The 24,357-nt window shown below is 38.8% G+C and overlaps 1 protein-coding gene across 6 annotated transcripts; it reads right to left on the bottom strand.

Annotated features, from left to right (window-relative positions):
- Positions 1-310: 310 nt before the first annotated feature.
- On the bottom strand, positions 311-10,050 carry hmga1a (high mobility group AT-hook 1a). Of its 6 annotated transcripts, none has more exons than XM_084720617.1 (5): positions 9,895-10,050; positions 8,758-8,877; positions 6,066-6,146; positions 5,012-5,068; positions 311-2,544 (listed from the first exon to the last, which is right to left on the bottom strand). In XM_084720617.1, exons 2-5 carry the CDS (start codon positions 8,854-8,856, stop codon positions 2,485-2,487), a joined length of 297 nt encoding a protein of 98 aa, XP_084576743.1. In that variant the 5' UTR covers positions 8,857-8,877; positions 9,895-10,050; the 3' UTR covers positions 311-2,484. The 6 variants fall into 6 exon arrangements, with proteins under 6 accessions (XP_084576743.1, XP_084576747.1, XP_084576748.1 ...); XM_084720621.1 differs by having other exon boundaries at positions 8,773-8,877; XM_084720622.1 differs by having other exon boundaries at positions 8,773-8,877; positions 9,878-10,028.
- Between the last annotated feature and the right edge of the window lie 14,307 nt (positions 10,051-24,357).

Raw genomic sequence — 24,357 nt, 5'->3', positions numbered from 1 at the left:
GCAATTGTTTCCCATTTTGGCTTGAAAAATGACAATATCAAAATATTAACAGTCAATGAATCATTGCAGCTGTAGCTCAGAGTGGACAAAGCAACACAAGCTAAAGAATGCTTTGTGTTTTGTAGCCACCAGAGGTTTTCCTACATGGTTGAAAGGGGAGGTGGTTGCAATCTATAGGTACACCACTAGATGTTATTAAATCCCCACTCACTGCTCCTTTAACCTGCATGTGTATGAGCCCTTGGGTAGAAAAAAAAACAAAAAACACATGCAACATTATAGATACATCTATGGATAAAACGACAGAAAATTGACAAAGAAAATTCTCTTTATTGACCATTTCTGATACAAATTGTTGTAGGGCACCATAGAAATATAGACATTGTACATTTATATATGGTGTACATTAAAAAGAATGATCCCATCCTGTTGAGTTTACAGTATATAAATGAACAGATGCAAGATGTCGGTATGTAAAATGACATTGGTATTGTTGAGAGTAGTTGTAGGATGTTGAAAAAGATGAGAAAAGACCGTTTGTATGGAGTATGGCGAGGGGTGGCTGTGTGTGGTAGTGCCGAACACACGGTGGCCAAAAAAACAGAACGGTTAAGTGGAAAGAGCGCCCAGTCTATCACAAACACACAAACATTTGTCCATGAAAATCTGAACCAATATTTCAGTGCACCAGAAGAATTTTTTTAAACGGATAAAAACACACCTGCTAATCTACCACAGTCAGCGAACACAGTTGTCAAGCTGACAGGTCTCCCTGACTTGCTTCACACATTTAATACAACCTGTCTGCAAGCTCCGGTTATGAATGAGCCAAAGACGACGTGCTGCGTATGCACACACACAATCACAAACTTGATACCTCATTACAGTCAGGTTTAAAAAAAAAAAAAAAAAAAAAAAAAAAAAAAAAAAAATACACAAACTTTGTAATAACGACATCTTTCCAACTCATGCCAGAGGTTACATTTTAAAACAACAGAAAACCAGTTAATGCAATTATATGGTAAAAGTAAGCTGTTGAGTGAGGTATGAAACTCCAGGCCTTGTATCGCCTGTTTGCAGTTTTCCGGGTTTCGTAACTGAGGTTGTAGCAGCTTAGGTGTGTGGAAAAACCCAGTTAAGTGGACTGTGACCGCGGGTTCCCTGACACTTAGAAATACACAAACATCTTTTTTTTTTACCTGTAGCAGACAGCATACAACACACATGTTCAAAAAAAAGACTAAGAAAGTAGATTAACTGTACTAAGTGATGACAGAAGGACCAAGCTAAGTGAAGCAGTGAGAGCTAGATGGAATGAGAAGACGTACAGCCCTGTTTTTTGGATAGTAGTGCCACCACACTATCCTCTTATTACAATCAAACTCTGTGTTTGACCAATTGCAATTTGCCTTTTGCGAGTGATTGAGTGAGCGCTTGGAAAACTGAGGACCATGTGAGGACAAAAGACGCCAAATGTAACAGCATTTTTGTAAAAGCTCCCTGAAGAAACGACACTGATGCTCTCAGCCTAGAACTCTGCCAAACCCTATCCTTAAAAACACACATTATACCAAAAAAGATTTGAGTTTATTATAACATGAAAAGCAGCACACTCATGTTTTTTTTTTAAATGGTATGTAACCCGAAGGAACAAAAACAGTAAGTCTGACCAGACTATTCCGAATACTAACGATACACTTTACATCTCCCCTCTACACGCCGAGGACCACGAAGGAAGTTTGAGAAGCAGGAGTAAATCTAAACTGTCCTACAAGACGGGGACGGGAGGGGGTTGGGTAAAAGGTGATTCTGCTCTAATGGTAAGAAAGGGGGTGAAACTGGTTAAGAAATGGGGGGGAAGAACACTTCTACCATCTGTTACCTATTCTCACCCTACCCTAAACGCTGAAGCTCAACTCCATCTATAATACGACGCAAAGGATAGGTTAACCACTTCACACGAACACACAAAAAAAAAAAAACAAAAAAAAAACAAACAAACAAAACAAAAAAACAAAACAAAACAGCAAGTATAGGTAAAATTCACCTTTGTCCAGTACAAAACATGGAGAGAAATCTATATGCCCTACCATCTCAGATGCGGGTACAACAAATAAGTAACATTAAGCAGAGAAAATGTCCTACAAACCATCTTTAGGGGAAAAAATGGAAACGTCCAGGCTCCTTTGAGCGCACTTGTTTGTCCAGTATAAAAGACTTGTGATAACATGACATGTAGAGAAAAGGGCTGATACCTTTCATGTAAATTCTTAGATCTATGCTTGAGCAAGGTCCATCGTTCTATCCAGTGCTGTTGCATGATATTTTGTACTGTGTTTTTTTAAACCCTCCATTTTTTTTTGGCAAAAAAAAGAGGGCTTTGTCGTGAACAGTGGTCATGTGGTGGCACTGGTGTTGGAGATACAGCCCAGTTCTGGTTAACAGTAAGTCAGTATGTTGAGTGAGGTAGCATGCGTTGTGAAATTACTGGTCCTCTTCTTCCTCCTCCTCCTCAGATGATTCCTGGGCCTTTTCTTCCTTCTCCTGTGACAGAAAAGAAAGAAAGAAAAAAGTTCAGTCAGGCCTTGACTACGCCCACGAGGAAAATGCCTCTCAAGTGCCATCAACAGTCAGCAACAATGGCTGCCTGTGATTCATGTCTCAACGTGACTGTTTTTACTCTTCATAGCCCCAAGCACCAGCATGAAAAAACATAAATGTTATTATAAATGCCTTTGATAAACCACTGCGGCATGAAGAACACCCAGGGGAAGGGTGAGCCATCTGTAGTGAAAAGTGATTCATAAAGAGCGGTGAGTCACAATGAGGCATCCTGCTTTTGCTCTCTTTGCCTTTTTCCTCCTCACACTCGACTCACTACAGGCCCAAGACGTTCATTCATAAAAATGAGAGGGATAGTTAGGAGGGTAACTTTGGGTCATTCCTTTCTGTGACTAATTTGATCCAGACTTCTTTCAGAGTACGCCCTAACCACTCATGCACATGACAGAATGTTACTACAAGACCGCAATTTCTTCCTAGATTAAACATGCTTCTTTGACCGGCTGTACACAGTCTGGAAACTCAGAAAAGGAAGTCATGCTGTCAGTTAACACTGTTAGGAACACTTTAAGGAGAAAATTGTCATGCAGGCAGTGGTGGAAAGAGTACTGAATACAGTATCTGTACTCAAGTGGAGGTACTGCTACTTTTAGGGCTGGGACAATTCCCTTATCTCCTGAACAGAGACCATCATGATATGATTTGATATTATGATTTGTTTGCTTTTTTAAAACCCAATAATTGTCAAAATCATAGTTATCTAAAGGTAAATCATGAGTCCCATTTCCAAGAACAATGCGCATCATGTCAGTCAATCTTTCTGAATTTTATTTCAGCAAAATCACTGCTATACTCTGTATAAATGATAAATAAAATACCTTTTAAAATATATTGCTACATGTAGCATGTCGTGGTCATCATGCTAGTGCTATAATAAATAAAAAATACAAACATATGTGCCGTCTCCTTCTGGTACACAAGTAATGGCTATATTCTTTAACTCACTGGGGATTTTCAGTTTGGCTTTAGCACTCACTGAAGTGTTACAGTAACCTTCAAGGGTCAAAACTCAGTCACAGAATTAGTGAGCAATGTGAAATCAGCAGTTAACAGTCGGTTTCCACAGAAGAGAGGAAATATGTTAAGTATGAGCACACGTGTCATTTGATGCTAGATATGTTTGAGAATACTACCACAATTGCAATGCTAATTTACATTAGCGCATTAATGGTAATTCCCATTATGTGCTAGCATCGAGCTAAGGAATAATGCACTAGTTTTAAGGAAGTAATGAATTAAAGAAAAAAGATTCAGTCCAGTATTCTTCCCAAAGAGCATTTAAATTTAGTTTTTAACCACTGATGTTTAATGCATTAGTAGACAGTTGATCAGTTCTCCTGCACTGTTCTGGTAACGTCTCCAAACCTGAACCTCCTGCAGCGTTTTGTTTGCATGTCCTGGTTTTCATTCAACCTTATTGGCTACATAAACGCAGATGAAAGGTTTGGATATAAATTCTAACTGTGGGCCTAGTCAGTAGTGAACAGTTATTATAGCCCTGTATTTTCCAGTTTTTATTTTGCTTGATTGTTTGCTTTTGCTTTCACTTTGGTTTAGTTTCACTTTAGTTTTTATTGTTCACAATGTGAGGTTTGTATTTGTTTTTGATTATAATGGGGGGATGGGGGGTAATTTGTCAGAGGCAAGATTTTAAGATTGTTCTGTAGTACCTGGTCTGAACTAACAACAGTTTATGAGGATAACTGACTCAAGTCATGCAAACATCCCAATCTCAAACATGGACACCAGTGCCTATTTAGTTTTAGTCTTGTCAGTTGGTTCAAATCTGTCAAAACAACAGGCATAGAGGCTTTTCCTGTATATTTTTTCATTTTATTTCGTTGACAAGTAGATAATATTGTTTCAATTGTTTTTTGTTTTATTTTAAGTCTACAGTCTTTATTTCAGGTCATGTTTTTCACTCCTAGTTTTAGTATTTAGTTTAAATTAACTATAATTACCTTAGTAGTGAATTAGAATCAGTAATTAACTAGATTATATAGTGTAATTCATACTTAAAAGTAAAATTACAGACTCTTAATCAAACTCATAAAAGTACAAGTTTCTCTCAAATAACTTAATTACAGTGATCTGAGAAGTTGTAATTTTTTTACTTCCACACCTGCATGCAGGTTCAGATTTGCCTTTGCATTCTGTCTTGGTGTCTAGAGACCTTATGTGACCAAGAAGCAGCTCTAAATGAACACATGAGAACCAAAATAGCTGTGATGAGTAAAAATGACTCGTCTGAGAGGAAGGAGGCAGGCAAGGGGAATTAGGAAAATGCAATTTCGCCTGCAGACAGTCATACCAATCATAATTCAATTGGGGGAGAGGAATGGTTTAAAACAAATGTGAGCACTGATGCTGCGCTGTTTGTCTCTCTTACCTCCTTCTTAGGTCTTCCCCTGCGTTTCCCTCCTGCAGATGGGGCTGCTGCTGCCTTCTGTGAAAGAAAACATGGAAAAGGTTAACAGTAATGCATTTTGTTTGTTGTGAACTGCCGATCTGCTCGGTTAAAGCCAAGATTTGGGGGGGATTGGAGCGAAAACTTGTTGCATAAACAACATATCTGCACAGAGCTGCGCCTCTAGCTGCCTGTAGATGGCAGTACAGTCTCTGCAATGAGAGAGATAGAAAAGGGGCATTGGGTTCATTGGCTATTATCTGGAAGGCCGACAGGAACTGCACACAGGGCACTCCAGTTCGCTGGCCACCTGGTCTGAGGCTCAGAGACAGCTGGTGGAACTGAGCGGAGACACAAACCCTCTGCAGCTCGGCCCTCGCTGCTGCTAAACCTATATCATACATGTATGAGCGCTTCACTCTCCCTCTCCGCTCTCTCTGTCTTTCCCATACATAGCAGCGAAGACAGAGCGCACGGGGGAGCTGGAGGGTTGGGGCGAGGGAGAAAATCAGTTGTTGCTATGGAGACGACAGGCAGAGAAGAACTAGGGCTGTGTGCTGGGTGGGGGCGGAGGGGTGCTTAGTGTCAGCTTGGAAACAGTCTTGCGGCCTCTGCACCTGCACCACACTGTGCATGACAAGCTGCAGGAAGCTGGAGGACAGGAAGTACAGAGCGAGCATCACTCAAAAAAAAAAAAAAAAACTAAGGCAGTAAACCAAGGTCTTTACAATGGGAAACCCTAGCCCGGGCTATTTCTGACACCAGGAAGGGAAGCAGCTAAATTGCAGCCAACCAATATATCACAAGTAACAGCAGGACGTCCTTTTAAGAGGATGAGGTTAGCTACCGTTGTAATGTTCATCGACCAAAAGGAATCAAGAGTTACAGAAAGGAAAGATGGGACAAACGAACGCTGGGTGCATCTTCATTCTTTCTTGGCATTCCGGCTCAGGATGCATGTTAGCTGTTGCTGAAATCACAACTTGTCACCATATTAAAAAAAAAAAACACAGGACTGCAGACAGGAGCGACTTACTTTGCCCTTGGAAGCTGTCTTGTTCGTGCTGCCCTTCGGCCGTCCTCTGGGCCTCTTTGGAACAGGAGAGCCACTAGCTTCCTGAAAATCAACATGGTCAAGACAGAGTTAGCATACCACAAAAAATATCCAACATTTTAGTATTTCTTTTAAAAGCATATTATTGGGAGGATGAGGTCTTTGTCAGGGATGTAATAATATTGAATAACGCAATATTCCTAACAAAAATATCCACTGTACCAGACTGACAACATCTACTGTGATATTAAATGGTGATATTTTAGAATTTCTATTTCATTATATAAAAGAAATGTTACTGATTGCTGCCATTGTGCGTGCAGATCGATATAGCTCTGCTTGGTCAATATCAAGCTGATAATGCTGGCTGACTGATATATCAGCATCGGTGCATGTTGCCAGATATTGTTTACAAGTTTTATTCATTGTATTTTATAGGCAGGAGATGTGATATTCCATTTCTTAATTCAAGTTGCTCTTTTGTTTTTTTGAAATTAAGATTGATATTACCAGTACCAGTTAAAGTTTACAGTTTCAGTGCCCTGATGTCATTGTGGAATTTAAATCAAATCTGCTCCAAAAATCCAGTATTGGTCAGGCCGCAATGCTAAAGTCAAGCATTCATACCATTTTTTGCACATAATTAGGTCATGGCTTGGCCCTTTTTTTAAAAAAACAAAAAAAAAAAAAACAAGGAAAGCAGGAACACTTTAAGTGTAAGAGGAAGAAAAACATCTAATATTGACCAAAAAATGCTTTAAAACATCTGTTTTTATTATTTAATAAATTGCTTTTAGAATGATAAACATTGTGTTGTCAACTTTTTATCATGACATCACATCTTAAGTTTCTGGGGTTGTTACAAAATGACGTGGGCATGGATACACTTCTACACGCAAGACTCTCACAGACAAAGTTCATCATTCAAGGTCATTGTGATTGACGTGTGCTTTACAGACTGACAGCTGGTCAGAGCCACAGGTTGCCATGGTCTGACAAACTGTTGTCTCAAACTCACAACTATGTTCAGAATAACAAACAGTAGTTCAAAAACAAAACCGTAACTAAAAAAACATGCCATTTAAAAAGCTCAGGGGCAACGTCACACCGAGGTGTTTAAGGGGAATACCTGAGCTAACATTTAGGGGATTACCATCAACTCCAAAACAAAAAGTAAATTCAGTACGAGGTATCTTATTCATGCGATAATTTGTGGTTGTGAGCCATGTCATGGCTGACTCGTCTCATGTTGCATCTCTCGAGTGTTTACAACCGCAGCTCATAGCAACCAAGCAATTCAATACTAAAACACCCGGCGCTGAGTGACAGCTATATGAGCCATTCTGTGCCTCCACTCTGCTATGTCATCCATTACATGACGAGCAGAGGTGGGCCGTGAAGGGGGGTTAAAACCAGTTTAAAGGTGTAGGGTTACAGGTTGCTTACAAACCGGTGAGACACACAGGATGTTTGTTGTAAGGTTACTACATTTACACTGATAAAGGGGTGAGCGAATGGTCACAAGGGCTCCCTGCAGCCATATCTTGATTCGGGGGTTTATATGACATGGATATGCATCAGCACCTCACCTGCAGGAATATCTAGGTGAGCATCAGCTGGAACAGATGTGGGCTGAACTAAAGGCTTATTTTGTTTGCCTACTTTTACACCTCAAAGTCTCCCCCTTCTCTTAATGCAGATTAGTAGATAAAATCAATATTAGCCACTTATGTTGTGTGTTGCCAAATATACACCTAACGGTAGCTTTTGTGTATATTTGATCCTTTTTCTTAGGTCAGGTTTAATATATGCATATTCAGCTCCATTTCAGTGTTCTTCTATAATTATTAAAGTTACCAGTTAAAGTTCCAGTGCCCCGATATCATTTAAACTTTATTGTTAATATTCTGCCTCCATTGCATATCTTTGTTACAAGTGTTTTTACTCCAATAATGATAATGGGCCAAAAATCACCAACTACTTTTATGATTGAGCAATTGTTTTGAGTCATTATTGCAATGCAAAAAAATGTCCAAATCCTGTTTGTAGCTTCTTGAATGTCATCATTTCCTCCTCAACAATCTAACTGATAAGATGACAATACAAAATCAACAGTTATAGGATCAGTCTTGTGCATTCTGTTTTTAGCCTCTCAAATGTGAATATTTTGTTTTTGTTAGTCCTCTGTGACAGTAAACTGAATCTTTTTGGACTGTGGACAAGTCATTTCAGGACACCATTTTTTTATGAATCAAAAATCAAATCATTGAGAAAATAATCACCAGATAAATCAGCTGTTGTTTGTTTCAGGGTTGCAAAGTTTGAGCAATTTCCTGAACCAGTGGCTGAAATTGCAAACAATCACTTATCATTGATAATTAAGTTTATTTCTCCTCATTTTAAGATTAAGGTTCCTTTTTCAACAAATGCTTCTGTTAGACAAATCAGGGTCAAATGAGGTGCAAATGCCTCCATTTAAAGACTAACACAATTTTCATCTGTTTAATTCCTCTCAGATACGTATCAATTGATTTTTTAGCATCCCTGGTTAGTTGCAGCCCTCTTAAAGCATGCACATGCCCTAGTTGTGTTTGGGTTATTTTCATGACATGCAAACCTGACATATGATGACACTTTCACCCAACAAATGTAGGAATAAAGGGTCACTACTTACGTCAGAGGATTTTACCTGGGGCGTCTTGCGGGGTCTTCCACGCCCCCTCTTCTCTGGAGCCTCTTTCTCCTGCGGTGAAACTGTCCCCTTGTCGCTCATGTTTGCTTAGCTTTTCAAGACCTAGGACATAAATCACACCGGTCAGGCTTGATGCAAGACAATGCGTCGAGCTCAAACACACACACACACACACTCACATGCAGCTGAGAGGGGGGGAATAAAAAAAATACTAGGGCAATTCAACTCACTGACCGCAACAACAAACCACAAATGACCGGGCTCACCGCACAGCACCGGTAACTCAATTAATCCGCATTTATTTCCAGGTCTATTTCTGTCTCGTGTGCGCTCCATTACACCGCCGACGGAGCCTCACAAATAAGGGATTTACATCATGGTATATCTCGGACTCCGTAGGCGGTCGTAGGCCGCATAAATCTGCGAAAAGACCACTGAACCCGACCATGTTTAGAGGCCCGTTTGCTGTAGTTGTTGTGGCCAGTAATAATCGGGCCTTGCATGAAACTATCTAACAGCGTGTCTGCACGCCGGGGGCCGTGGAGAGATCTCCGCCGACGCACACAATGGCCGGTGTGTGCTCGGTGGGATTTGCAGGCTGAAAGGCAGCCTGCACGGGCGCTCGACAGGCGCAGAAAATGCAAGCGACCGAGCGAGGTGGTTGGGTTCGTTAGCGGCGGCGGCGAAAGCCCGGGCCAAGGCAACAAAAGACGGGCTTCACATTGAAAGCATGCAGCCGCCTCTCGCCGGAGCTCCGGCTCTGTAAAATGCATTAAAATGACCGAGCATGCACGGTTTCATGCGCTCACCGTCGCGTTTTCATGCACTCACCTCTATCACTCGGTTATAACCTCTGCTCCAAATACTAAAATTAAGACGAAATGTTTCCTTTAAGCCTGGCTGGTTGTACCCGGTTAAAAGCCTTGCGCCGATCTATAGGCTACAGCTTTTATTCGTCAGACAACACACAGCCCGCCCCTTCCAAATCCCAGCTTCATGCAGCGTTAAAAAAAAACAGTTATATGAATTGGAAAGGCAGAGAGGACAGGTTTTAACCAAAAACAAAAACAAAAACAAAACAAAAACAAAAAAACAAACGTACGCGTTCAGATTATTTACCAGCAGGTTGAGAAGTTTGCTCATCCGACGTCCTATAAATAGCACGTGTGTCTCGTCTCCTGCAGATAAAGGGAAAAAGGCGCCAGCCAGCAGCAGTTTTGGGGCAATTTAAAGAGCCGCCCTCATGGGATCTGAAACGCTGGAGGGCGGAGATATGATAAATGGCCACCAACAGTACTAGAGGAGCTCAACCCCCCTCTTCCTCCTTCCCCTCCTCCTCCTCCTCCTCCACCTCCTCCTCCTCCTCCTCCTCATGGTTCCTTAACATCCCCCAGGTTTGATCACAAAACACACACACAACAAAAAAAAAAACGTGTAAAAAGTTGCAAAACATACTTTCAGCAATAGGGGAAAGTTGTTATTATTGAATACCTTATACTTGAAATTCTATGTATTTGCCCATATTAAATGAGCTGAATGAAAATCTGAAAATCATACATGAATCTAATGAATCAACTAATCTTTTCTCAGTAATGTAATAGCATCAGTATGCACATTTTATTTTATTTTATAAAATGATGATATGAATTTATGTACTGTACAGAGTCAGATAGATTCATTTATTTATTTTTTTTATCAGCTGTGGTGGTTGTTTGTTTAAAAACAGAATCAGAATTACTTATCCCCAGAGAGAAATTGATCAAAGTAAAGATAACATCTCCCATGATCCCATGCCACTTTGCAATGTTATCAACCTATGGCTTTTATTATTGTTTTGATGTGAGGGATACCCCTAGTGGCAGAATTTACATCTTGTGCATTTAATATCAAACTTTATTTGACTGGGAATCTTCCTTCCTGCACAAAATCTGTACATTTCATTTACTTTAAAATAATCTTAAAAAAAAAAAAAAAAAAAGTCATACAGTGTAATGGAATCAAACAATCTTCTTCCATTAACTTAACACAGTTATATACCTGTTTTATTTGTTCAATTTAATTAAACTTAAACATTTCTAATAGATATTTTCAGAAGTTATAAACATGAGTTCACAGAATTTCTTTGTCTTTTGACTTGAAATGATGATGAGTTGAGTGAATGTTTTTTGCAGAGTCAGATAGATTTTCATTAGCTATGATGTTGTTTAAAAGTGAAGATGACAACTCCCATAATCCCTTGCCACTTCACAATGCCATCAGACTACGTCATATGTTATTGTTTTAATGACAAAAGACCTCAGGTTTTATTTGTTCAACTTTAAATAAACTTCAAATTCTTTCATTTTCATTTTCATAATATTTCAGAACTTATAAACTTTTGACTTCAATCAATTCATTAAATTAAGTTTCTAGAGAAACATGCTCAGTATGGTCATAGACTTCCCAGCATGCATTTTTTTTTTAAAAAACCTGAAACTCTCCTGAGACTATTTTTTTTAATAGTTTTAAGAAAATATTTATGATGAAAACTTACTCTATGTCTCTAACACACTTGAAGACAAGTCACTGTTGATTATTTTCACAAAAATGAAAAACTGCAATCCATAATGAAGGTATTCAGTTTAGTCCCTATACCCTTTAAAATGTAATCTCTTAATTGGGAGCAGTTTCACATATTGTCTTTGTTTCAGTTTCAGAGGAAAGTAGCTCCAGCAGGAGTTCTTTGTGTGAAATGAAGAACCAATTTTTCAAACTGAGAAAATATAAAAGGAAATGAAATTTGTTTGGTTTTTAAAGTTTGTCAGTGTAACTGAAGAGTTGTTGGTTCTACTTGATATCTTATAGTTATTAAATATGTTTTCTGAGGTACAAATGAATTAATATCAAATTGATTTGTGGAGAAAAGTTGATTTGTTTTGAATCATTACTTTTTTTTTTTTCAAATTCAGTCAACTTGAAATTTTGAGGCAGTACAGACAGCAACTTTATAAAGTTGCAAACAAATTTTACAGTGTTTAACATATTTTTTTTATAATATTCTCATCTTTCATTTTTCAGTTTTCTACTTATGATTTTTGTACTTTGTATTATTGTTATGTATCAAAACACCAAGGCAAATTCCTTGTATGTAAAAACTTGATAATAAACCTGATTCTGATTCTCATGAATGAGCCCTACATACCACAGACTCCACAGTGATGGTGAGTGAACTATGACCTCCCCCAAAGTAAACACAAGCCGGTTTTAAGCTCAGAAAGGCATCTCGTTATTTTCCTCCTAAAACCTTATCTTCTACAGTGGTGAAAGACGTATTCACATTCTTTACTCAAGTAAAAGTACCAATACCACAGTGTAAAACTGCTCCATCATATAATGTCCTCCATTCAAAATGCAAAAAGGTGCTAAGTTAGCAAAATATCATTAAAAGTATCTAAAGTTTGTGTATTTATACAGAAAAATGGTCTGTGTGAGTCTATGCACCACTTCATATATTATGAGCTATAATAAACCATCTTTTTCTTTTTTTTTAAATAAATCAATGTCTTCTATCTACAATCTTAAATTGTCAGGTGACTACTAAAAATAGATGACTGATAAATGTAGAGGAGTACAAGTATTTCTTTCTGAAATGAAGAGAGAAGTAAAGGTTCATGAAATGAAACTACTCAGGTAAAATATAAGTATCTCAAAGCTTTATTTTCAACAGTATTTGAGCAATGTATTTAGCAGTGGTGGAAGAAATACTACAACCTTTTACTTCAGTAAAAATAGAAATACTATATACTAAAAATGGCCCATTACAAGTAAAAGTCCTGAATTTAAAAGGTTATTGAAGCCAAAGAACAGAAGAATTATTGGTAAAATCTACATAAAGTATCAAAAGTAAGAGTATTATTGTTGTGTTTTGTATACAGGTGCATGTGTATGCCTGTATATACATGCATAAAAAAATAAGTTAAGATATACATGGATATGCATTATCTGCATTTTGAGTACTTTTGTATACATGCATGATATAAAATGAATTAATTTAAGTTTAATTATTTAAAAAATGTATCCGTATATGTACACCTGTTTTGTTTGCTCTGTCAACATGAACTAATGAAAAGTTGCTCACAAAAAGGAGTATTATTATTGTAGAATATCATTTTATTCTTTTAATCACAAATAGATACAGATATGTAAAAGAAAAAAAAAAGGAAGAAGAAGAAGAAGGGGAAGCATATCGTTGGTTTTTGTTATGTAAAAAGTAACTTGCAGCTATCAGTGTAAAATAAATGTAATGGAGTAAGAAGTAAAATATTTCCCTCTGAAGGAGAAAGTAGCATAAAATGGAAATACTCAAGTAAAGTACAAGTATGTATGGTTTCTACAGACACGTATACAAATGTATCTAAATTAATGTCAAGCTAGAGAAGGAGGTAAACACCAGAATGCAAATTAAACTGTGGATAAAACAAGTATGAGTGTGATTTTAGAGAGACTGCTGCTGTTCCTGCAATTTAAAATATAATTGGGTAAAACATTTTAAGTACCTATCTATCTGTAAAGCCATTTTGGGGTTACATCGATCTTCTATTCTGTCTATCTGTGATTTTATTCAATAGAAATGTGTGATATGATCTTCACTCTAAGGTCTATTTTTTTTTTTTATCAAGAGTTCCCTCAAAGACTAAACAGAACTAAGTAAAAGATTTTTCTCTGGATGCGTGCTGTTCTCGCTGCCTCAAACTTTTCTGAAGTCAGTTAATTAAATTTAGTCTCTCTCTGTGAATTGAAATTAGTGCTGCAGAAACTGTGTGCTCTCTCTCTCTCTCTCTCTCTCTCTCTCTCTCTCTCTCTCTCTCTCTCTCTCTCTCTCTCTCTCTCTCTCTCTCTCTCCTGGCTGCTGATGTTTTGGGACATTTCAGGACAGTGGTTCCCAACTTCTTTGTCTTCTAACCCCTTAAAATGAAGCAATGTTTTCTAGCAGCCCATCATCAGTCCAAACACAAAATCAACCAAAAAGGGAATCGTTCGGTAATTTTAGATGCCTGAAAAGGAAATCTTTTCCGGTAAAAACATTAGAGAAACGTCTAAAATACTTTTTTTCTGCTTACCTGTCCTTTGAATTGTCTCACAACCCCCTTATACTTATCTTGTGACCCCCTTAGTGGGGTCTCGACTCCCAGTTTGAGAACCAGCATTTTAGAATCTCTGTGTGACAGTGTGAAAAAAAACCATTGTTTTATATTGGTCTTATTTTTTTTGTGATTTTAGACAGCTGCTGTGTTTACCACTAAATCAAAAATACATATGATTCCTCTTACCTCTTGTGTTATTTATCCATCTAGATAGTTGTGCTGTGTTGTAGAGTTTTGGAGATATCGACTGTAGAGACGTGTCACTTCTCTCTGATATAAAGGAACTAGATGGTACTCGGCTTGTGCTGCTCAAAGATCCAAAAAACATACGAAGTTCAACAGTCATATATCTTTCCATAACTGTATCCCGGTTCCTCAAGATAATCCACAGACCTTGAGCAGTTTATGTAGGAACTATTGTTCCTTTCCTGAGCACCTCATGTATCACTGCGCAGAGGAAAGTGTGTATCTACTCATTGAACCTCTCATCCATGAGTAGACACACGCTTCCTTCCACACAATGATTCGCTTGTCGGGTGAAGTTTGGTAAAATAGTTCCTACATGAAACAGCTCATGACAAGGTCTGTGGATTATCTTGAGTAACCTGCTGGGAAAGAGACATTGCTGTTCAGTTTTTCAAATGTAAGCACCAGAAGCCGAGTGCCATTTAGTTCTATTATATTCTTATATTCAAGAGAGGAGACGCATCTCTACGACCGATATCTCAAAAAACTCTACAACTTGCACCAAACCGATCTAGATGGATGAATAGTATAACAGGTAAGGGGGAAAATATGTCTTTTTTTTAAATTTTGGGGTTAACTGTCCCTTTAAGGTGCTATGTAGGTTGTTTCTAGGGTGAAATCTTTTACCTGATTGTATTAGAATTTTTCATCTGTGATTTCTTAACATAAGATCTCCGTCTACTTCTGATTTATGGCGCACATTGTGTTTTCTGTCTTGTTATTTCATCATTACTGCTGCCTTATTTTGGCCACGACACTTGTAATAGATGTTTAATCTCAGCGAGGCTTTCACAGTTTAATAAATTTAAAAAAAGAGGTACTCAGTGACAGTTACTAACTTATGAAACTGGAACATTTTGGATGAAAGTGAAAGGCTGGGAAGGCAGAGTTTAGAAAGAAAACTTAAGTGACACAAAATAAACAGCCGTAAAGTAAATTAAGATTACTCTTCTGTTTTTTGCTATTTTTTTTTTACTTGTAAAAGCTGTGCATTTTTTAATATCCGATGCCTCAAATAATATGTAACGTAGTTTGTAATGGATGTGATTTCAGCTGTAGTGGTGTACTTTATTTCAGTAAAAGCCACATCAAGTTCACAAAAAAAAAGCCACTAGATTACTCCATCGTAACACAATACGTTCCTAACATTGTATGAAAGCAAAAGTGCTGATGTGCCTCTAAATCATATGACATTTTTTCCTGATTATGGCTCTGTGTCAGTTAATAAGTAAAGGAAAAAACAGAAAAACCTTTCATGAAAATAAACATAAGTGGACCCCTAATGTTTCTCTCACCTGGTGTTGATTTGACCATTTTGCATTTGAAATAGATTAAACATCTTATGACTACCGCAGAGTGTGGTGAATAGAGAGTATAGTGACAATCCAAACTGCTCTAATCAAAACACCTACAAGTACTTTCACACAAGGGTTTCTGATGTAAATGACCTGCCCATCTGGAGTTGATGGGTCCTCTACTATGCAACTGAAAACAGATACTGAGTACGTAGAGTGACCTTAAAGTGGTCGAGGCAGGCCATTCGCCGTCATCTGCACTCTTAGAAATAGGGGCTCCAGGTAGGGCTGCACAATTAATCTCAATATTAACGAAATCGCAGTATGGCCAAGTGCGATATCCAAATCGCAGAGCCACAACCAAATTACAATTTTTGGAAAAAAGAAAAAATGTATGAGAAAACAGCATTATAATTAAGTGCTGTTGTGCTGGACAGATGAAGGAAAAAGTAAGAAAGTAAAAGTAAGAATTAAAATTCTGATGCAAACATGATCATTTCTACTTATCATATCGGATATCGCAATTCCAGAAAAAACAATAGCAAAATTATAAAAAAAATTTTTTTACCATATGTTCCTCCTGAAGGATCAGAAAGGGTTGTTTCTGCCATAATATAAAAAGGTTCTCTGTATAACTGTGACTGTGTTTTAAATAAAACCCTTGGAATAGAAAAAGGTTCTTGGTAGAACCCCCTAGGTGGGTTCTAGACAAAACCCGTACAATATTAAAAGGTTCTCTGTAAAACTTCACAAGTGAGCTCTACATAAAATCCTTGCAATATAAGAGGTCCTTAGTAGAACCCCCTGGATGGGTTCTTTTTAGCGCCCTTAGAAGACGGAAAGGTTCTAGATAGTACCCCCAAAGTGGGGTCTGCGTGGAACAATTACATCATAGATTGGTTCTCTGTAGAACCCCTTGGCAGTGCTCTAAATAAAAATCTTGAAATGCTGAAAGGTTCTCAGTAGAACCCCTGACTGGGTTCTACTTAAAACCACTGGAATATTAAACAGTTCTCTGCAGAACCCCAAAATGTGTTCTAGATAAAACACTTGCAATATAGTGGGTTCTTGAGTGAGTGGGTTCTTGTTAGCACCCTTAAAAGATGGAAAGATTGATTGATTGCTGGAACCCCCAAACAGGGCTCTGGTCGGAGCCATTACACCATAGAAAGGTTCTCTGCAGAACCTCTCATAGGGGGTTCTAAGTGAAACCTTTCACAGATGGTTCTGGGTGAAAGGCTTTCTGTTGGGCTCTAGGTGGGACTCTCTGAAACGTTTCCAAGGGGAAACTTTATAAAAGATTCTCCCAGGAACCGAAAAAGGTTCTTCTGCTGGGACAAGCTGAAGAACCTTTTATGGTTCCAGTAGGCACCTTTATTTCTAAGAGTGTGTTTGTATTTCACCTCTCCGTCTGTTTAGTCAGGATTTACCTCCATTAACTGGAGATTGAATAAATTAAATTAATTTGTCACACAGAAACCTTTGTCCTGTGCAGATAGCGTATAGAAATCAATACACTGTACGTACATGATGAGAGGAGTGGGAGTTTGGTGAAAAGGCGATTGGATAGGGCATGAATGGAGGGAGCGCTTTTCTCAATGACTCCAATGTTCTTCTCAGCATGTGCTTGCCTTGCATGCCACCCCCTTCTCTCCCCCATTTCTCACTCTATTCACTTCCTTCCTCTCTATCTCCCACAACTACTTCAGCCCCATCCCCCACACCCTCACACATCTCTGCCATATACCCAGCCCCTCTGTATGTGTGGATGGAGACAGGGAAATAGGTCCACTCTGTGTGTGTGTGTGTGTGTGTGTGTGTTGGTGAGGAATGTCGTCCTTCTCAACCACTGGCACCACCTGGAGACCGATGAGGGGACTGGATAATGTGACTGATCAGAGATGATGCAAAACAAATGTTGGCATTTTGCATTTACGTGTGAAGCAAAACAGCTGGTTACAAAAATGGTAAAATCAGCGCAGACACTGGAAATTGATATCGGTGCAGAGCGGAGCTTTATCAAGTCGCATATCAAGAGGATTTTCTTTACATTTGACACCACAATCATGTTTAAATTTTCATATGCTCTCCTTTGGCCATGTAACAGCAACTCAATGTCTTAATTGAGTTAAAATAGGAGGAGTATAAAATAGGATTATTCCCATTTGGTTTTACAGAAGCAAATCTAATTTATATCCTAATCTCCTATCTTATCGTAGCAGGCATCACAACTTTTCTCATCTTGCTGAACTAAACAACTCTGTAGCCGTTGTGTTTGTCATCTTTGAAACATAAAGAAACGTACATCGAAATGTACAAAAAATGGAGCGAAAACAACAATGGACACTTTACTTAAAGACAGAAGAGTTTGAATTTTTGGTAACATCTGTAGAGAAGTCCAAAGATGTTCTTTTTCATAAGTTTACAACAACTCTAACTGGGAGATAAAAGAGAGTTGGCTAAGATAGCGGACACAATCTTCACTGTATCGGCATCCATTGTATAAAAGCAATAAAAGAGCAGCAGATTAAACAGGTTAGCAAACACCACTGTTACTGTTAGCTAGTACAACCATTAGCTACTGTTAGCTGCCGTAAGTGAACACGCCCGTTAGCTGACGTTAGCTTGTTACTACAGTAAGTTAGCTATTACTACAGGTGTAAAAGTGAAAGTTAGGACAGTTTTATCAGTTTATCTTAATTAATGCAGATTTCCTATCTTGATGTTCTTTTTGGTAAATTTTGAACTTGAACTTGGGAGATAAAAGACTGGGCTAGCAGACACAGTCTCTACCGTATGCGGCATCCATTGTAAAGGAGCAATAAAAGAGCAATAACAAGTTGACTAACATAGCTGATAGCTGACACTACTGTTAGCTAACACAACCTTAAGCTACTGTTAGTGGACACGCCCGTTAGCCAGGTTAACGGGCGTGTCCACACCCACTTAATGGTTATACTTAAGTTAGCAGAATTGATGTAAGATTTTGGGAAGTTAGGATGCTTGTGTAGTACACATCTTTTGTCTGCAGTTAGGATAGGAACATTGAGTTATAAAGTACTGATCTGTTTTTTCCTAAATCATGTCCTAAACCAAACAGTTATGATGGGATGTGCAAAGTTGGAAGTTTCTGTATTACAGTCCCAGGAGTTTTCATCATTTTGTTTTTTCATTGTACACATTGGGTATACATAATTAATCCAAATATTTTTGAAATTGCAAGATGACTAAGTGCAATATCCAAATTGCAGATTTGATGATGTATTCGTAGAGATGTCCCACCCTACAAATCGTGTTCTCCAGATGTAAGAAAACATGTTTGTTTGGTGGACACCCCAACAAATGTCACATCATCATGACTTTAATCTTTTTTTTCAGTGGAAATGATAATTGTGATGCAAAAATGATTATTCCCACAATTTCTTTTAACCATATTGTGCAGCCCTTGTGCAGCTATATGTCATGTCAGCAATTTGAACACAAGCGGCTCCTGTCTGTCAGAATAACTTTGCAGGAGGAAACTGAACATCCTGGAAAATTGCTGTCTTATCACAAAGTGTATGGTGAAAGTTATGGTAAAATGACAACATTTTCATCAAATTTTACTATCAATCAATGATCAAATAGTTTTTCACCTGCTGTATTCACTTTATTTGGCTCTTGGATTTTGAGGAATCGGATTTATTTAGAAAATGTATCGTGGGATCGTCAAATAAATTTACATCAGTTATTAAATTTGATTAGAACATTGCTCCTTATCACGGACTGATGATTAAATATTTTCTGCGCCGGAATGACCAGATCTTAACCTCTGGCACGAGAAAACCACCGAAGAAGCCGGTGAGTCAGTCTGAATTTAAATGCTAATCAAATCTTACAAGAGACAAACACTTCCACATCAGACGCCCTCTTCACAGCCGTCTCCTGGCTCGTGAACTCTGCAGCAGCTCAGGGCAGACAGAATCCTATTAACCACCGGGGGGGTCTTGGCCCACTTTGGCATGCTCACCCCTCCCCCCACCTATGTCCTCCTGCCCTTTTTTTCCCCTCCTCCCCCTCCTCCTCCTCCTCCTATATGCTCATCCGTCTTCCCCCTGCAGCACGCTCTCTAGCTCATTCGAGCAATCCATTTTTAGGCGCTGTGTAAACCGCAAGAGTGCTGCAGCCAAACCAACTAACAGATGTGGACAAAACATCCTATTCCTGCCTGTGCCTGGGTTTCCCCCTGCTTGTGCTGCTGTTGGCCCTGGATGAGCCTGAACATGACTAACACACACATACACACACGCCACTCACATCCTCTCTCTAAAGAGGAGATGAAGGGAAAAAAAAGGGAGAAAGGAGCAGAGGAGAGAGAGAGAGAAAATCCATCGGGAGGGGAGAGGAAAAGTGTGGGAGCAGTTGAAAGGCAAGGTGGGCGGAGATGGGAATATGTGTGTGGGTGTCTTTATACTTATGCGAGGGGGCGGATGGAGGTTAGTGGGCGGGGGGATGGGGCTCGGCTGATTCAGTCAGACTCATGAGTAGTATCTGACTCACACAAACACAGGAAGTAGCGCGTGCTGCTTGTTTAGTGAACACAGCACTGTATTTATGTGATACTCCTATAAGCAGGGGATAATAGGCGTTCTTGCACTACCTAATTTCACCTCCGTACGTCGGTCACTGAGTCAACGCTCCACTCTCCCTTTCAAATAGTTTCATATCCACATCCTGAGATTTTTGGACCGGGATCCAGCGGGTGCATCAGTCATACGGTGACTCAAGCCTGTGAAATTTCTAAGGGTGAAAACAGTGCCATATTTGAAACTTCCTTTGGCAACAACAGCCTTAACATGCCAATAGGGCTCTCTTTTTGAGTTCTATTTTCATTTTTCTGACATTTGTTGTTCTATTAGAATCAATAACCAAGAAAGAAAATATGTACTTTGACTTAATTTCAGTGTGTAAGATTTAGTGGTATCTAGCAGCTAGCTTGAAGATTCGCAAACATCTCATCTCACCCTCCCCTTCCAATTGTGTAGAAGAACACGCTGTGGCCGTGAAACTCCTACAAATACAAAAAAATTACACAAATATAAACCCTTTTAAGGCAGGGATACTCAAATAGTTTTGCCTGGGTGCAGCATTTGCAAAATGACAGGATGCCAGGGGCCAGTTAATAAACAAACATTAATAATAACATTATTTATCAGATAAAATAAACACAAATTAAAAGCCCCATATCTCACCAGTGTTTGAAATTCTTTATTTTCACATTAATTGACTTATTAACTTGCCAACTAAATGAACTTCATGCAATTATTTAAAGATAAATCAAATATTTTACTGAATTAAATAACTGCAGCTGCATTATGACAACACATGAAAGAGTTTTTACAATATAAAAGACATCATATGTAACATTTTCCTCAAAAATAATGTATATTTGCTGTGTTAAGCCCATTTCATCAATGGCTGGAAAAAATCCGACTGATTCCACCTTTAAAATAGCTGGAACTTCTTCTACCATGCAATCACTGAAAAGTTGACTGCTCCTACCAGGGACACAAGGAATAACATAGTTAAGCTCTTTCAGCGTGAAATGCACATTTATCAGTTCAGAATGATCCTCTGTTCTTTACGTAATAGTTGTCTTCCCTTGCATACTGCATTTTGCACAGCCTGAAAGTCACCACACAAAGATCAGCTTTCTCTCTTACTAAATCATACAAAACTGTCATATTTTTCCCTCCTTTCTGAGAAAAACACTGTGTATCAATTTATTTTCACTGTGAGTTAGAAAATAACCGGAGGGCAACCTGGCACCCAATCCGGGACCCAGTTTAGCCCACAGGATGCAAGCTGAACATCACTGTTTTAAGAAAACACGGTGATTCTTATTTTCAACACTTTACACTAATGTAAACATACTTTTAAATTCTATTCTGCCATATATTCTGACAATGAATCCCTGTAAATCTTACATACTTACATGCTTTAAAATCATCTTAATAATATCCAGTCCGATCAGTCTTGTATATTATTATTATTAAGAATCATGCACACAGTGGAGCTTTAGGATTCACAAAATACTCAAAACATACAACACATTTGCACTCAGCATTCTTACCATGAATCTAGTTGTTTCTGGAGGCAAACTCTTCTTCCGTTGTGCTTTTTACAAGGAGGTCAGAGGTCAGGGTCGGCTACAGTGCAGCCCTCCTCAAGCTGACGGCAACAGACCTTTTTCACAGCGGCCATATTGATATTAAATAAAAACACAGCTGTTATCAATGATCCTCGGACATTCAGTATAGCAGGGCCTTTCCACATGCACAATAGCAGCAGCCTGACTCATTACTTAGTATCATTGGTAACACCTGTGTACCCTAATACTTCAAGAACAAATAGTTTGTTACTGTACTTAGGTAGACTTTTAAGGTATCTGTACTTTACATGAGTTTATTTTACCTCCTCTGTTTTTAACACACTTATCTGTACTTTCTACTCCTTACATTTTCAAAACAGGCTCATTGCTTAGGTTTTAATGCATTTGAGGGCGATTACTGATAAATATTTATTATGTATAATTGTGATTTCAACCTAGCTGGATGCAGAAAATACACCAGTACATATCACACATGACGGATGTACCAAGACACAACATAACATAAAAATGTCCATTAGAACTTACTTTCATACTTTGAGTACACTTCGGAGCCTGTACTTTTTTTTACTTTTACTCGAATAAAGAAGTTGAATCAGAGTCGTACGTACACAAGTATCTGTACTTCTGCTTGAGTAAAGAATTCATGTACTATTACCACATCTGCTGTTATGTGAACTGCAGCAGCTTTTTTAATATATATATTTTTTCATTCCTGCTATATATTTGTTGCTGTGTTTCCTCATCAAAATAAAGGTGTATTCTGGTTAAGAAGCATCATGTCCTCAAGTTGAACTATTTAGATAACTGCAGATGCAGAATAAGTATCTGTACAAGAGGACAGTCCACTTTCTTTACCAATAGGTGGCAGACAGACATTAGATTTTGCAGCCCAACATCATGTGACATCTGTGAGCAATAACACCATCTTGTGGTGATTGTTGCACATGAACAGTGCTTGTATGTTGAGTGAAAAAAATGCATTTCTTACTGCTTATTTACACGCCAGAGAGAGAGAGAGAGAGAAAAAAAATAAGTAGCACCTCTTCTCCTCGTTCCACCACCACCCACCATAAACAGATTTCCTCTGGAGACACGCGTCTCTGCTGAAGTGTTGTTGTGTTGATGTTCCTACCCCTCCACATCTGTCAGTGATGAAAGACACCTCAGCTCTGGTTGTCAGAGATGTCTCCTGGAAGCTGAGCACATTAGTGGATATGCCCAGCAGAGGGTAGTCTTACTCTGAGGAAATCTGCAGCAGCGATTCCTCACCTGAATCTGAGGTATAGCAGATTTGCTGTCACGGAAACGGAGACAATGACGCAAACATGAATTGAATAACTCCAGTCATAATGAAAATAATTGTCGCTCCAAGACAACTTTTCCACTTGAAACTAATAAATCTATTAACAGCCAGAGGAGTTTGATTATTTTGAGAGATGTTAATATACAATTAAGGCTATTTCAAGGAACACAATTTTGCAGGTGTTCCCCATTTCCTCATTAATTCTTATAAAATATAGACTCCACACTCTGCAGCCTGCCCTCTAGAAATGACAATCAGAGGCAGCTGAATTAAGTTACTACTTAATTCAACTGGCCCTCATCAGGTTTAAATCCAACTGAAGTAGAGAAAGCAAAGGAGCTCTGTCACCCTGACAGATGAGCGTGTGTTTCGGGGCGGGTGGGTGGGTGGGTAATAGATGAGAGTCACCTTGGTGACGGTGCATCTGGAGCTTTAGGATTCACGCTACCCCTCTCTGTCCTACCTGATTGATCAAAAGAGAAGGGGCCCGCCTGCCAATTTCGGGGGCCTGTCACAGTCCCGTGTGGCAGCTGCAGTCCCCGGAGAAAGCTGCTGGCCCGGGCTGCATCTGTGCTGGTTACTTAAAGAGGCGATCTGCGCGCAGTTTTATCACTGTTTTTTATTTCCACTGGGAACGGAGAGCTGATTCCCTCAGCAGAGCGGTGATGTGATGGCCACGACAACAAATAAGAGCCAGGCTTTACAGTTGGGGATAAAAGGTTTACAAACTCCTCTACAAACCAGGTGCTAGGCTCAGCTGCAGAGCTGAGTCACTTCAGGATCTGTCTTATTGATTGCATTTTGACTGGCATTCCCCTGTCAGGCAAATTGGAAAGAGGGCACTCTTGCCTCTCAACCAGAGTAAACAGCATTTGTATGAACAAATAGTGGCCAGACAGTGGCATTTTAAGAATATCACCAAAAACCTAGAAAGCAAAGAAACACAGTGCGATCATCTCACCTTGTTGTCTAACCAATCTATGCACTATAATTAGATTTAAAGAGGTACTCCAGAGTTCGAGCATCTCTCTTCCACAAAGTTTTGGGAGGACCTATTTAGTATTGTACTCTTATAACATTGTCAGAAATTGATGCAGCAGAAACAGAGATGTATCATTTTTATTCCACATACTCTTCTTTCCTGTCAAACTCTGGTCCCTACATTATCCACAATGCAATTCGACAGCCAGCAGTTCCAGCCTGTTCTCATTCCCAAGTCGTCAAATGCTGACATTTTGTCATGCCACTCGACAACTCATGCAGAAGCACAAAGTACTATGGTTGGGCGATGTCTACCCACTTCACTGTCCACAGTGAAACATCGAAATGGACGATGAAAACACTGATATTGTTTTTCTATACTTTCTTTTGTATATTATATATGTATATACGTTGAATATTAATTACAAATTGATCAGTACTGTATGCTGTTTTCCTTTAGTAAAGCAGGTGGGAGGTGTTATT

Source organism: Lutjanus erythropterus, chromosome 6 (assembly GCF_056507025.1).
Source record: "Lutjanus erythropterus isolate fLutEry1 chromosome 6, fLutEry1.hap2, whole genome shotgun sequence".
Taxonomy (NCBI): Eukaryota; Metazoa; Chordata; class Actinopteri; order Lutjaniformes; family Lutjanidae; genus Lutjanus; species Lutjanus erythropterus.
This window is presented reverse-complemented; position numbering and strand designations above follow the sequence as displayed.

Excerpts from the sequence above, each read along its gene's own strand:
- hmga1a (XM_084720617.1), bottom strand. The coding sequence starts at position 8,856 with ATGAGCGACAAGGGGACAGTTTCACCGCAGGAGAAAGAGGCTCCAGAG. Across the intron at positions 5,069-6,065 it reads AGACAGCTTCCAAGGGCAAA|AAGGCAGCAGCAGCCCCATC; the intron begins GTAAGTCGCTCC and ends TTTCTTTCACAG. Across the intron at positions 2,545-5,011 it reads GGGGAAGACCTAAGAAGGAG|GAGAAGGAAGAAAAGGCCCA; the intron begins GTAAGAGAGACA and ends TTTCTGTCACAG.